This window comes from Mus pahari, chromosome 19 (assembly GCF_900095145.1).
Source record: "Mus pahari chromosome 19, PAHARI_EIJ_v1.1, whole genome shotgun sequence".
NCBI classification, from domain to species: domain Eukaryota; kingdom Metazoa; phylum Chordata; class Mammalia; order Rodentia; family Muridae; genus Mus; species Mus pahari.
Genome location: NC_034608.1, coordinates 11911512 through 11926637, shown reverse-complemented (window position 1 = coordinate 11926637; position 15126 = coordinate 11911512). Strand labels below are relative to the sequence as shown.

The window sequence follows — 15126 nt, the reverse complement described above, 5'->3', positions numbered from 1 at the left end:
TTGGTTTTCTTTCAGACCACAATCTGGACCTGGCAGAGAAAGACTTCACTGTGAACACTGTGGCAGGGGCCATGAAGAGTTTTTTCTCAGAGCTACCAGACCCCCTGGTACCATACAGCATGCAGATTGACTTGGTGGAAGCGCACAGTAAGTACAGACAGCCTGAGAGAGGCTCCATGTGGCCTTGCCCCTCCCTTTTTTTTTTCCTTTTCTTTTTTTAAATTAGATTTTTTTTTATTTACATTTTAAATGTTATCCTCTTTCCCCTCCGAAAACCCCCTATCCCCTCTCCACCCCCACCCCTACCAACCCACCCACTCCTGCTTCCTGGCCCTGGCATTCCCCTACACTGGCACATAGAACCTTCACAGGACCAAGGGCCTCTTTCCTCCCATTGATGACCAACAAGGCCATCCTCTGCTACATATGCAGCTGGAGCCATGAGTCCCACCATGTGTACTCTTTGGTTGGTGGTTTAGTCCCTGGGAGCTCTGGGGGTACTGGTTAGTTCATATTGTTGTTCCTCCTTTGGGGCTGCAGACCCCTTAAGCTCCTTGAGTCCTTTCTCTAGCTTCTCCATTGGGGACCATGTGCTCAGTCCCATGGATGGCTGAGAGCATCTACCTCTGTATTTGTCAGGCACTGGCAGAGCCCCTCAGGAAACAGCTATAACCAGCAAGCACTTCTTGTCATCCACAATAGTGTCTGGGTTTAATGACTGTATATGGGATGGATCCCCAGGTGGGGCAGTCTCTGGATGGTCATGCCTTCAGTCTCTGCTTCACACTTTGTCTCTATAACTCCTTCCATGGGTAATTTGTTTCGCCTTCTAAGAAGGACCAAAGTAGCCACACTTTGGTCTTCCTTCTTCTTGAGTTTCATGTGATTTCTGAATTGTATCTTGGGCATTCCGAGTTTCTGGGCTAATTATCGACTTACCAGTGAGTACATACCATGTTTTGTGATTGGGTTACCTCACTCAGGATGATATTTTCATTCATTTGCCTGAGAATTTCATTAAATCATTGTTTTTTTTGTTTGGTTGGTTTGTTTTGTTTTGTTTTTGTTGTTGTTGTTGTTGTTTTTCGAGACAGGGTTTCTCTGTATAGCCCTGGCTGTCCTGGAACTCACTTTGTAGATCAGGCTGTCCTCGAACTCAGAAATCCATCTGCCTCTGCCTCCCAAGTGCTGGGATTAAAGGTGTGCGCCACCACGCCCGGCTAAGTCATTGTTTTCAATAGTTGTGTAATGCTCCATTGTGTAAATGTACCACACTTTCTGTATCTATTCCTCTGTTGAAGGACATCTGGGTTCTTTCCAGCTTCCGGCTATTATAAATAAGGCTGCTATGAACATAGTGGAGCATGTGTCCTTATTACATGTTGAAGCATCTTCTGGGTATATGCCTAGGAGTGGTATTAGTGGGTCCTCAGGTAGAACTCTGTCCAATTTTCTGAGGAACCGCCAAACTTATTTCCAGAGTGGTTGTACCAGCTTGCAATCCCATGGAGGAGTGTTCCTCTTTCTCCACATCCTTGCCAACATCTTATGTCACCTGAGTTTTTGATCTTAGCCATTCTGACTGGTGTGAGGTGGAATCTCAGGGTTGTTTTGATTTGCATTTCCCTGATGACTAAGAATATTGAACATTTTTTTAGTTGCTTCTCAGCCATTCGGTATTCCTCAGTTGAGAATTCTTTTTTTAGCTCTGTACCCCATTTTGTAATAGTTATTTGTTTCTCTGGAGTCTAACTTCTTGAGTTCTTTGTATATGTTGGATATTAGCCCTCTATCGTATATAGGGTTGGTAAAGTTCTTTTCCCAATTGGTAAGTTGCCATTTTGTCCTATTGACAGTGTCCTTTGCCTTACAGAAGCTTTGCAATTTTGTGAGGCCCCATTTATTAATTCTTTCTTTTTTCTTTTATTTTGTGTTTTTTTGTTTGTTTGTTTTGTTTTGTTTTTTCGAGGCAGGGTTTTTCTGTATAGCCCTGGTTGTCCTGAAACTCACTCTGTAGACCAGTTTGGCCTTGAAATCAGAAATCCACCTGCCTCTGCCTCCCCAAGTGCAGGGATTAAAGGCATGCGCCACCACTGCCCGGCCCCATTTGTCAATTCTTGAACTTAGAGCATAAGCTATTGGTGTTCTGTTCAAGAAGTTTCCCCTGTGCCCACGTACTTGAGGCTCTTCCCTACTTTCTTTTCTATTAGTTTCAATGTCTCTGGTTTTATGTGGAGGTCCTTGATCCATTTGGACTTGAGCTTTGTACAAGGAGATAAGAATGGATTGAATTACATTCTTCTACATGCTAACCACCAATTGAACCAGCACCATTTGTTGAAAATGCTTTTTTCCACTAGATGATTTTTAGCTCCTTTGTCAAAGATAAGTGACCATAGGTGTGTGGGTTTATTTCTGGGTCTTCAGTTCTATTCCATTGATCTACCTGTCTGTCACTGTACCAATACCATGCAGTTGTTTGTTTGTTTTGTTTTGTTTTTTATCACAGTTGCTCTGTAGTACAGCTTGAGGTCAGGGATGGTGATTTCCTCAGAAGTTCTTTTGTTGTTGAGAATAATTTTTCCTGTTCTAGGTTTTTTGTTATTCCAGATGAATTTGCAAATTGTTCTTCCTAACTCTGTGAAGAATTGAGTTGGAATTTTGATGGGGATTGCATTGAATCTGTAGATTGCTTTCGGCAAGATGGCCATTTTTACTGTTTTCCTGCCAATTTATTTTACATTTTACTATTTTACATTTTCCTACCAATCCACGAGCATGGGAGATCTTTCCATCTTCTAAGATCTTCTTCGATTTCTTTCTTCAGAGACTTGAAGTTCTTGTCATACAGATCTTTCACTTGCCTAGTTAGAGTCACACCAGGGTATTTTATATTATTTGTAACTATTGTGAAGGGTGTTGTTTCCCTAATTTCTTTCTCAGCCTGTTTATCCTTTGTGTAAAGGAAGGCCACTGATTTGTTTGGGTTCATTTTATATCCAGCCACATTGCTGAAAATAATTTTATGGTTGGGAGTCACTACGATATGAAGACCCGTATTAAAGGGTCACAGCATTAGGAAGATTGAGACCCACTGCTCTAGGGTAACCATTGTGTGGGAGTTTTCCCATTGTCTGGCCTTAGGACAATGTCATGTGCCTTGAAGGACCTGACCTCTTGAGGCTGCCCACCATAGGCACTTATTCTATTATTTTTCCCAAAGGAAGCCTTGGCTCTTGTAAGGGAAAAGGGAAGACCCAGAAACAGCAATTCCTCTACAGCTACTGAAGGGGTTTTCAGACAGCCTGATCTACCTAGTCAGTTCCAGGACAGCCAGAACTCCATAGTATAATCCTGTCTCAAAAAGAAAAAAGAAAAGAAAGATTTCCCTTTCCAAGCACTAAGAAAGAGGTCAGGCAAGAAAAGAGGTATGGCCTGAGCTAGCTCATCACTGCCTGACTCGAGCTTTACTCTCAAGGCTGTGTTGAGGTTATAGGCCAAGTGGCTTCCAGTCCTGAGTCCCTGATCCTCTAATGAACCCACCCCAGCTGTGGAGGGTGCAGGGCTCAGGTGATAGAAGGCTATCTCAGGGTTTTAATTGCTGCAACAAAAACACTGACCAAAAAGCAAGTTGGGGAGGAAAGGGTTTATTCTGCTTACACTTCCACATCGCTGTTCACCAAAGGAAGTTAGGTCAGAAACTTAGAGACGAAAACTGGAGCAGGAGCTGATGCAGAGGACATGGAGTACTGCTTACTGCCTTGGTCCTCATGACTTGCTCAGCCCAATTTCTTATAGAACTCAGGACCAAGTCAGGGATGGCTCCACCTGCAATAGGCTTGACCCATTCCCATAGACCACTAATTGACAAAATGCTTTACAACTAAATCTCGTGGATGTATTTCCTCATGTGAGGCTCCTTTATCTGATGACTAGATTGTGTCAGGTTGACACCAAAACTAGCCAGTACAACTGACCCCTTATCAACTTGACACACAGACATCACTATTAAACCATAGACTTATTCATCTTTTTCTTATGAATAATTTTTCTTATTCATCCCCAAGATCTTACATTAAAAACAACTTTAAAAGTCCCTCAGTCTTTACAAACTCAAACACACTAAAATTTCATTCCCTTTAAAATATCCAATCTCTTTTAAAATTCAGAGTCTGTTAACATTCAAGATCTTGCAATTATGGATGCCAATAAAAAAAAAAAAAAAAAAACAAGTATTTTCTTACTTCAAGAGGGAAAAAATCAGGGCACAGTCACAATCAAATCAAAGCAAAATCACACTCCATCTGTCCAAGGTCTAGGGTCCACTCACAACCTTTTGCACTTCCCTGAAGTGATTGAGAGTCACTTCTCAAACTCTGCCCTCTGCAGCACACAGCTTGTCTTCTAGGATCTGCCTAGCTCCACTCCGCTGCTGCTGCTATTCTTGGTGGTCGTTTCATAGTACTGGCATCTCCAAAAACTGCTGGCGTCCCTTGCTGCAACTGGCCTGCACTTTCACCGATTGGCTCATAGGAGCCAAGCCTCAACTTCTCTGCATGACCCTTTCAGTCCTGCCACTGAGGCTGCACCTTCACTAATGGCCTCTCACAGTACCAAGCCTCAGCTGTTCTCCGTGCCTTAATGTCTTTAAAACCTGAGTGACTATTACACGTTACCAAGTCTGGCTGCCTACATGAGGTATAACTGTGGTCACCTCTGGAACATAGTTTCTGTGTGCTGACTCCCTCAGGAAACACTTTCCAAAGCATTTCACCTCAACAGTCCTGGTCCCTTCTTAATCACTGCTAGTTTCTTAGCTCCAGCTAACCAGCATCGATTGTCCCAGTAATGTAAAGGTTTCATTTCAGTAGTTCTGGTCTCTTATTAATCACAGCTGACCTGAACCACAGACTCTTAATTCAGAATAGCAGATGGCCCTGTTAGAGTCTTTAATCTTACCTCCGAAACATCACAAGGCAGGCTGTGCTGCTGCTCTCAACATTCTTACCTTCCAAGTTCCTAAATAACTTCTCACTGAGCTCTCAACACTCAATGGCTTTCTAGCCCAAGGTTCCATAGTCTTTCCACAATCTTCCCCAAAACATGGTCAGGCCTATCACAGCAATACCCTACTCCTGGTAATAACTTCTGTCTTAGTTAGGGCTTTACTGCTGTGAACAGATACCATGACCAAGGCAACTCTTATAAGGACAGCATTTAATTGGGGCTGGCTTACAGGTTCAGAGGTTCAGTCCATTATCATCAAGGCAGGAGCATGGGAGTGTCCAGGCAGGCATAGTGCAGACAGAACTGAGACTTCCACATCTTCATCTGAAGGCTGCTAGGAGAAGACTGGATTCCAGGCAGCTAAGATGAGGGTCTTAAAGCCCATGCCCACGGCGACACAACTATTCCAGCAAGGCCACACCTCCTAATAGTGCCACACCCTGGACAAAGCATATACAAACCATCACAGAAGAACCACTTCCCTTCCTCCAGTCCCTTATGACACCTAGTCTGTAGGTTTCCACAGCTCAGAAGGTACTGCCCAGCAGCCTGGGAAGGTTGGAGTCTCATAACTTCCTCTTTATTGCATACTTTTTGGGCCCCCACTAGTCATTTGGGCTGCCTTCTTGCCTGGGCTGTCCTTTCTTGACTGTCTGACAGAAGTGAGTAGAGTTGAGGGGATCTCACTGATATGGTACCTAACAGCAGAAGCAGCAAATGGAAGACAGGGCTCTATGGATCAAGGTGGGCTTAACTGAGTCAGATGCCCAGCAATGAAAGGGTTGTGTCAAGGGAAGATTGCTGTGTCCTAAAGTAGCACAGGTTTCCATGGCAACAGCACCTTGATCAACTCTTTTCAGTTATTGCCTCAGAGCTATGTGTGTTCAGGGTTACATTTGGTTCCACATCCCATCACAACAGATACCAAGGTCACTGTCTGATTGTTCTGTATGCATCAGAATTTCATAATATTGAACACTACTGAGGAGTACTTACCAAGTGGAATCTCTGTGCTTATTTGCCAGTTGCCTTCCCAGCTTAGTCAAGGTGACATGGAGTTGGTCACCACCAGAGCTTGCAGATTGTTGCTTGCTGTGTGCAGCAGGCTCTGCTGGATCATTGATGCATGTTCTTAGTCACCAGTGAGATAGAGTGTTGTCTCTTCATGGTACAGAGGAGCCCAAGGCTCTGAGAGTGACACAACTTGGCTGAAGGCCCAGGTCACACGCTGGGGACTTAGCAATCTGGAACTTGAATTCCTACTTTTCCTGGATGGAAGCTGATGCTCTCAATAGACAGACTCAGCAAGCTGAGCTGCAAGTACACAAAGTTCCGTGATGGTGGGAAAGCAGAGAATAGTGAGGCAGAGGGGTCCTGAGCTGTGGCTTCAGGAAGAGGCTAGAGTCATAGGCAGCAGGTGGGAGCTTTTTGTTATCCTCTCTTCCCTGACACCTCATCCTAACCAGGACATATTTCCAACCTGCATGACCTTTTTCTTTCCAGTTCTCCACCACCAGCACAACCAACCCCTTCCTTGTTCAGAGTCCCTCCAGTCTGTCTGGTCCCAACAAGCTGCCTTATAGCTTCTGTGCTGACAGAAGTTCTAGAGCTAGGCCCATTTTGAATCGGGGACACCAAGCCAAGGACCTATAGGCTGTCAGTGCTTGATCATCCAAGAGAAATTGTTCTCAATACAGGCTTATCATTTACCCTTCCCACAAGGCAAATGAAGACAGCTTAGGCTATATATACTATACGGCTGACTGCCAGATTGTGGGATGGGTGACCCTCACTCTTTTGTGGGCTCCTGTTCCCACTCTACCTCAGGATGTTGCATTCTCTTGTTTGTCCAGATAGCTGTTCAGGGGCCCGGTGTTCCTCACTACATGTACATGTGTTATGCCCTGTATGGACAAAGAGATGTGGCCATGACAGACCATATTTGTTTGCAGCTGCAGTCTGGTGGAGAAGAGACACTACCCCACTTGCTGCACGACCGTGCCTCCGGAATAGTCTGAATATTCAGTTTTGAGCCAAACGAAGGGTATTCCCAGCCTGGCCTTGGCCACATGGAAGACCAGGTTACACCTGGGCCTGCCTACATTTCTCAAGCCTGTGCCCAGCTCTCCTATTCCATTATTATAAATATTCATAGTTCCCAGCCTGGAACCCAGTTGGCAGGGATAGTGGGATCAGGGTCCTTACCACAAGGTTTTATGGCCAGTTCTTGTATCTTTTTGTTTGTTTATTTATTGTTTGGGTGTTTTTGTTGGCTGCATTTTTTGTTTCTGTTTTGGGGTTTTGTGTGTTTGTTGTTTTTTGAGACAAGGTCTCAGTCTATAATACAAGCTGCCCTCAGATTCTGGGTTGACCTTCCCCTCTACGGCTTTTCTGGTGCTGGGTTTCAGGTGTGTAGTACCTGCCCACAACCCCACTCCATTCCTTTCACAGGCTCTAAGACATGGTCGAGGGTCTGGAGCAGAGAGCAGAGCTGAAGTCCAGCCCGACATTCCACCTGGCTGCTTGCCAAGGATTAGATAGAGAGAGCTGCTGGGAAGTGTTCCCCAGGGCACTGTAACAGCGCAGATATAAGAACCTTTTGTCTCCTAGAAGACAGAGGGTTCCAAATGAAATCTCAGGGTCAGAAAGGGATGCTTCTCTCTCGTGTGTTGGTCAGAAAGACACCCAAAACAACATAGGGTATTACCAGTTTGGTTGCCCACCATTGCTCAATGAGAAGATCCTGTTGCTGAAGACACCATTCACTTTTGTATGCAGGACACAGATTTCAACCTCAACTGAGCAAAAACCTCACTATTGGCTAACCTGTATACTGCCAGAAGGTGCTGTGTGGGCTGCGGTGAGAGAGAAGACATTAATAGCCTTACCCAGAGCCCAGCCCTGCGTATTACAGTGCCTGGCAAGGCGCAGTGGTAGCGTAACAGTCATGATTCAAACAAACTTCTTCCTGATTGGATATGGTTAGGTATGAGCCTCTTCCCCAAGAGGAATTTCATATCAGGTACTGTAAATATATGCAGTAGTCCATGACTGAGGAGATCACAGGCAAAGTAAAAAAAAAAAAAAAAGGCACTGATGAAGTAGGATCTGGTTTACTGGTACACTGTGTGCCTAGTATGTGACGATCCTAGGTTCCATCCCCAGCACCTTAAATAGAGAAACCAACCTTGCCTTAGTGTCATAGGCCTAGGGCCAGACTTTGCAAGGAAGATCCTATAGCTCTCCTGGTGGTCCTTCCACCGAACACTTGGTGTTCCTCCGTGCTCATGAGCACAGGGACCTGGCAAGGAATCAAATAGGTTGGAAGGGAGAAGGAGGGGTACAGGATAGGAACCATCTAGGTCTTTCTTAGGCTTCTGACTCAAGAACACCAGGAGGAGTCTGAGCTTTCCCACAGAAGGACTTGAATCAGTATCACAACAGCTCTAGCACTACCTTCAGGGAAGAAACACCCATCACTGCTGCTCCTCGAGTGGAAAGTCCAGATCTCCTACTGCGTGAAACTGCTGTCTGTGACATGCTGCCACACAGGTGTTAGATGGAAAGAAACATGCTCATGTTCAAGACATAGGGTACCTATAGGGACCTGTGCATGCTTGCATCTGAAAGGGGTTCCCTTGTTCTAGTAAATGAAAGTGAGCCATGCTCATGACTCTTGTGTGTGCTTGTATTAATCAGTCACCATGGAGGCTGAGTCATTGGAATGACTCCGGTTAGAAACTAAGGCTGGACTAGTTCACACATAAATTCCTGTGGCTCGGTCATCTTCAGACAGGCAGACAACTTCCATTGCTCAGGCTCTCTGCTGGTCAGAGCAGCTCCAAGCCCTCAGCACATACCCAGCTCTGAGCTCACCTTGAAGCTCCAGTTCAAGAGGAGCTGCCTCTAGTGTCCCTTACAGACCGGAGACTGCGCGACCCTCTGCTATCTATCGCTTGCCCAGGCTCACAGCTTCAGTGTGCTGCAGACAGGGTTGTTACCCAGGTCACCTGACTCACCCAGTGTGGCCTTCTACAGTAAAGCCATGGTCTTACCTTTTTCTTTTTTATTTTTATTTATTAAAGACAGTTTTGTTTTGTGATAGGGTCTCACTATGTAGCTCAGACTACCCTGGATCTCACCACGTAGACCAGGCTGGCCTCAAACTCACAGATCTCCCTGCCTCTGCCTCCTAAGTTTTGGCATCTACCACCACACCCAGCCTAAAACAGATTTTGTTTTTAATACAATCTATTTTAATTATAGTTTCTTTTCCAGATTCTCCCAACTATTTCATTTTTCTCTTTCATTTAGGAAACAAACAGGCGTCTAATAAATAATAAGCTAAAATAAAAACAAGCCAGAATAGTACAAAACAAGCAAACTAACAGAAGAAAAGAGCCAAAGAACCAGTTCAAGAGACAGAGACAGGCATTCACACACACTGAAATCCCAGAAACATAGAATGGGAAACCATGATATGCATGCAAAAGAACCTGTTAGGGTTGGGGCTGAGCGAGCATGGTGAGACAGCCTCTAAAAAATATCATTGAGTTCATTTTGTGTTGGCCATCTACTGCTGGGCATTTGGCCTGCCTGCAGAATGCTTTGTACACCATTAGCCTCCAGCAGAGAAAACTGATTTTTTATTTGTGAGCACTTATCAGTCAAAGATAGCTTCTGGGTTAGGGATGTAGGCTTCCTTACCCTATTNTTTTTTTTTTTTTTTTTAAAGATTTATTTATTTATTATATGTAAGTACACTGTAGCTGTCTTCAGACACTCCAGAAGAGGGTGTCAGATCTTGTTACGGATGGTTGTGAGCCACCATGTGGTTGCTGGGATTTGAACTCTGGACCTTCAGAAGAGCAGTCAGGTGCTCTTACCTACTGAGCCATCTCACCAGCCCCCTTACCCTATTCTTAATCATTTTTATTGTTGTGTTTTGTTTTCTGAGTCAGGGTCTTATTCTGTAGCCTAGACTGACCTCAAATTCACAATCCTCCTACTTCAGCTTTCCCAGTGCTAGGATTACAGATGCATACCACCATGCCCAACATGGCCTTGGCCTAGGCATAATGTGAGTGTCTGAAGCTCCGAAGTGTCTGAGGCAAGAGGACATGGTAGTTTCAGCAGTGTCCAATGAGGCTGTGCTCAAAACCAACAAAAGCCATTGTAGTTTGGTTTTTGTTTTGTTTTGGGTGGTTGTGCATGTAGGCATGTGCACACAAGTGGAGGTTAGCGGACAACTTACAGGAGTCAGTTTTTTGTACTCTGTGAGTCCCAAGGATCAAGTTTAGGTTGTCAGACAGACCTGACAGATAGTGTGCTTTTATTCATGGGCCATTCCACTAGCACGCTGTAAACCCACAGAGCAGTGGCCACAAAGATGCCTTTCTGTGTGCAGAGCAATCAGAATTGACCAGTGTCCCTCTATTTGGAGGTGGTTTTTTTTTTTTTTTTTTTTGCCTCCTGCCAAACTCAGATTAGTTCTGCAGGTGGTTAGTTCAAATCCCTGCTCCATGGCCTTTCTGTCTGGTTTCTTCTTTCCCATACTCAAAACTGGGCAGAGTGTGGAGATGACTGGCATGGCGTGGATGACATGCTTCCTGTCACGGCACATTAGAACCCTCAGTGGGCATAGTAGGCGGCGGTAAGAACAGGGCATGTGGTCCCTTTGAGCTGCATAAGAATTGCCCACTGTATCAGCCCCTCTGACAGAACATGTGCAGGGAAGGACAGAGCCCTGGTCTTGTGGCAGACCCCTCCTTCCATGGTCTGTCAGTGTGGGTGGGTGGCAGCACCCTCCGTCTGGCCAGGAAGCAAGCAGTCTTTCTGCATCAGGGTGCCTGTCTCCAGGGGCAACCAATGAGCAAAGAATGGTGTTCTTTATGGTAGAATCTGTGGATGGTTCGTCTTGGGGGCTGGGGGGAGGCAGGAAGCCCAGGCACACAGTACTGCCCTTCAGCAGGGGCCTGGGACATAGACCCCAGTCCAGGTGTGCGGCCATGGGTGCAGGCTCTGGGCATGACAGTAGGATGGGACTGGCCTCCCAGAGGATTCCCAGAGCACACCTGGGCTGGCTGCCAGCCACCTGTCCTACCAACTACTCTGTATCCATTTGGTGTCCTCAGAACACCCACCAAACTCAGCCCTGAAAGCCTTTTACTTTCTCTTTCAGAAATCAACGACAGGGAACAGAAGTTGCATGCTCTGAAGGAAGTGCTAAAGAAGTTCCCAAAGGAGAACCACGAAGTCTTCAAATACGTCATCTCCCACCTGAACAAGTAGGTTTTGGAGCTGCTGGTTGTTTTTCCTCCTGTATAAGCAGCATGTCGGGTTAGTTAACTGAGGGAGAAGGCCAGCAGGACCTGCCCTCTTGTAGCATAGCTAGGCCCTTGGCATCCTTACTTTACATTCTGGCTCTGGCTCCAAGCCTGTCGGGGGTGGCAGGGTAATTTCTCTGGCAGATGCTAGTGCCTTCAAAAACTTCATAGTATTAAAAATGCCAAGAGCTTCTCACACCTGCTCCTCATCCATGTCTCAGTGCTCGTGTGAAACAGATCACCTATCAGGAGGGGTGCCTTAGGCTAGAGCAGCCTGCCATGTGATGTGAGCAATCACTTAACCGATACCCAGGTTTAGCCATTCACGGTGGGCCTGTTGGCAAAGGGATAGTTTTTGGAGCCATGCACTAACTTCCTGCCCATCCCAAGCATCATCACCAATTTGGTTTATGGCCTGAACCCTGAAGCTCCTTGAAGCTGGTGACAGGTTCAGGTAGAAGCTGGGCAGGCAGGGAGGACACCCCTGAGGCCCTGTGCAGATCTCACCTGGCTTTGCTGTCACCTGCAGAGTCAGCCACAACAACAAGGTGAATCTTATGACCAGTGAGAACCTGTCCATCTGCTTCTGGCCCACGCTGATGCGGCCTGACTTCAGCAGCATGGATGCACTGACAGCCACACGCTCCTACCAGACCATCATCGAGCTCTTCATCCAGCAGTGCCCCTTCTTCTTCTACAACCGGCCCATCAGCGAGCCGCCAGGGGCTGCGCCTGGCTCCCCTTCAGCCATGGCTCCCACTGTCCCCTTCCTCACCTCTACACCTGCTACCAGTCAGCCATCACCTCCCCAGTCACCTCCTCCAACCCCTCAGTCCCCAATGCAGCCATTGCTGTCCTCGCAGCTCCAAGCCGAACACACGCTGTGAGCCACCACAGCCCAGGAAGCAGGAAAACCAGTCGTCTTCTTGACAGGGTGGCATTTGGCCTTGAACAAAATCAGGTCCCCTGGGGTGGTGGCACTAGCCAGTGTCCCCCACGGCTGGGCAGTTGAGCACCCTGCTCTTCACCTGCCCTGGCTATGGCTGTGGCAAGCTGTGAGCCCTTGCCTTGTCTGGGCCAATCTGAGGACTGAACTGACCAGATAGCGGCCCCATCACCCCTACTGCTCCTTGGACCCCTTGGCCCATCCTGTCTGCCTGCACCAGCGTCAGGCCCCACCATCGGGACATCACCCCAGCCTCTGCCAGGGGCAGAGGTAACCCCAAGCAGGGCTGGCCCCTCTAAAGAGGACGTTTCCCAGTTTTTCTCGTCCATACCTACACACACTTGCAGCGGGGGTCTGGGGAACATGTGGGCTATGGCTCTGCTACCCCGTAGGACACACTGGGTCACCGGCATGGCCCAACAGCACAGCAAGAGGAGAACTTCGTGCCTAGACCCAGTGTGTGGCTTTCCTCCAACCCCTTCCCAGACTTCTGATCCATTCCCTGCAGCAAAGGAACACTGGAAGAAAGGTGGAGCTCCTCCACAGAGACAGACAGACAGAAACCACAGCAAGAAAACAGACCTCAAGTTTCCACTTCACCTGCCAGGTGGCCACTGGGTAAAAAAGTCCTTTTGTCTATGTGTGACAGCAAAGCAAGGACACCTGGGCAGTACCTGCAACCACATCCCCCTCACCCACCCCCTAAGAACACAGCCCTTGGAAGGATTGTTAGCATGGCCCCACCCCTCCTGCCAACCAACACATTACATACACTACTATAGAAATACTACTATAGAAACACTACAGGTGTGTGCACACAGCACCCAGGTTGGCATGTTTGGTGTTGAAGTGAGGTCATTTCATTCCATGTTACGAATACAACCAGAAAGGGTGTCTGGGATATGAGCGAATGTGGCACCTTCCAGGAATGATCATCTGGTTATGGAATGGAGGGACCTGTTCTCAAGCAAACACTGTGCCTGGCTTGTCATCACAGTGACCCAACCTGGACACTTCCCCAGCAGCTTCCCCATACTCTCCTCCTGATGTGGCAGCTCCTGCCTTTGCCCCCCACTTTAATCTAAGCACTGGGCCATGAAATCTGACACTAAGGTACCCTGAGCATAGGAGGGGCATGGGTCGAGCACCATTGCACTTTAGAAATAACACGGAGTGTTCCCAAGGGCCTCAGGTGGACTGCCACCCTGCCTTTGCCTATGTAGGACAAGAGGAGGATGACTGGCCTCTGGCCCAGGGTCCTGGCTGTCTCCCTATCTCTAATACTTGGCAACATAAGGTGCTTGCAAACACTAAGGCTGCCCCCTGCAAAGTAATCTCCAAGACAAAACCAAACCCAAGGTACAAATGTGTTAGACGTAAATGTTTTCCTTCCTGGGGGTCTGTGTTGGATGTCGTGGGCCTGGAGTCAATAGGAACATACAATGTGTGTAGTGTTCGCTAAGGTTTCAGTCAGTCCCCTGCCCTGACTTCATGCCCCAAGCCTCAGCTATTGAAATGGCTTCCATTCAGTAGCTTCTGTGTTGGGCATTTGTAGAGATGGAAGTGGAGCCATCCTGTTGTGAACAGTTACGAACCAGGCCACCCATCTATGAGGCTGCTGCATGTGCCTATTATGTCCACAGGCAGAGGCAGGCACGCGACTAGTAGAGCCCTGCTTGGACCTCACTTCTGCTTCAGGCACTTCCCACACATGACAAGGCAGCCACAGAAGTCAGAACACTCAGGCTTGAGTGGGTGGCCAGGTCAGCTACTGCCCTTCCCAGAAAGTAGCCCTAGATGTGACCACAGCCTGTCACCACCCAACATCACCACGGGCTGGGTTTTGTGTTTCGCATTGGGTAGTATGTGTTCTGTCTGCACTGTCCCACCTTCTCATCTCTACCTTTTAAGGGATATGGAAAGGTCTGGAGCTCTGTCTGACCCCACACTCTCCATTTTCCCCAGCCGAGGCAGACAGCAGCAGTAACAGACTTCTTAGAACCTTCACACTGTCTCTACCACTACATGGGATGACATAAGAGCAACTCGTAGGCCTGAGGGGTGGGATGAGCCCTCCTGTGGTCTGTACCCCTGGTCTAGTGGGAAGAAACCCTGAAGACCTACATCCCCTAAGTGAGGACCCTACAGGGTACCTTGTGCTCTGCCCCCAGACCCAGACTTAGCAGTGGGCCAACTACAATCCTCATCTCCTAAAGTCATGTACAGATGGCAGGTGGAAGAAAGTGGCTCTCCATTCCACACCAACTGCCAGTGTGCTTGGGGAGGGCAGGGGACAGACTGGGTCACTGTAGGAGTGCAGCAGCCAGGGACACTGTAGAGGCTAAGGCTAGAGGCACTGTTACCTAACCGTGAAGCCACCCAAGTAGTGGAGTCAGGACATAAGTTATTGTTCACATTAAAGAATCATGTTCCCTGTGTACATTTTAAGCAAAGGAAAAGTCTTGGGATTGTATGGGAATAAAACTTGTTTGAAAATTTGGAATAGTGCTGCTGTCAGCTTATTTTTCTGGTACTTGTATTTTCTATGTCAAATGATCTTTATATGTGTTGAAGTAACAAATATTTTGAGTTTCCTGAAAACAAGCAGAAACATNAATGGTATTGAAGTGTGTTAGTAGTCTGGCCATGTGCCCAAACTTATGTTTCGCAGCAAAAGTGGAAACCTGTCTGTAAAGCAAGTGTAATGATGATTTCCTGTATCATGGGGGCTCAAACCAGGACCTCTCTAGTTGCTGTTAGGAATGTCTGCTTCATTTCCAGGCTTTTTTTTTTTTTTTTTAAAGTACGTCATGGGTTTCTGAGGCTCCAGCCTGTTTAGTGCATGGG

At 47.1% G+C, this 15126-nt stretch overlaps 1 protein-coding gene across 1 annotated transcript in view; it reads left to right on the top strand.

Annotated features, from left to right (window-relative positions):
- Arhgap35 (Rho GTPase activating protein 35) overlaps positions 1-15126 on the top strand; it is a 111352-nt gene that overhangs the window by 96013 nt on the left and 213 nt on the right. The window contains exons 5-7 of the mRNA XM_021218752.2: positions 16-147; positions 11189-11294; positions 11863-15126. The exon at positions 11863-15126 is cut by the window's right edge and continues 213 nt beyond it. Coding sequence (XP_021074411.1) covers positions 16-147; positions 11189-11294; positions 11863-12220 — 596 coding nt within the window. The 3' untranslated portion in view covers positions 12221-15126. The remainder of the gene's footprint in view (positions 1-15; positions 148-11188; positions 11295-11862) is intronic.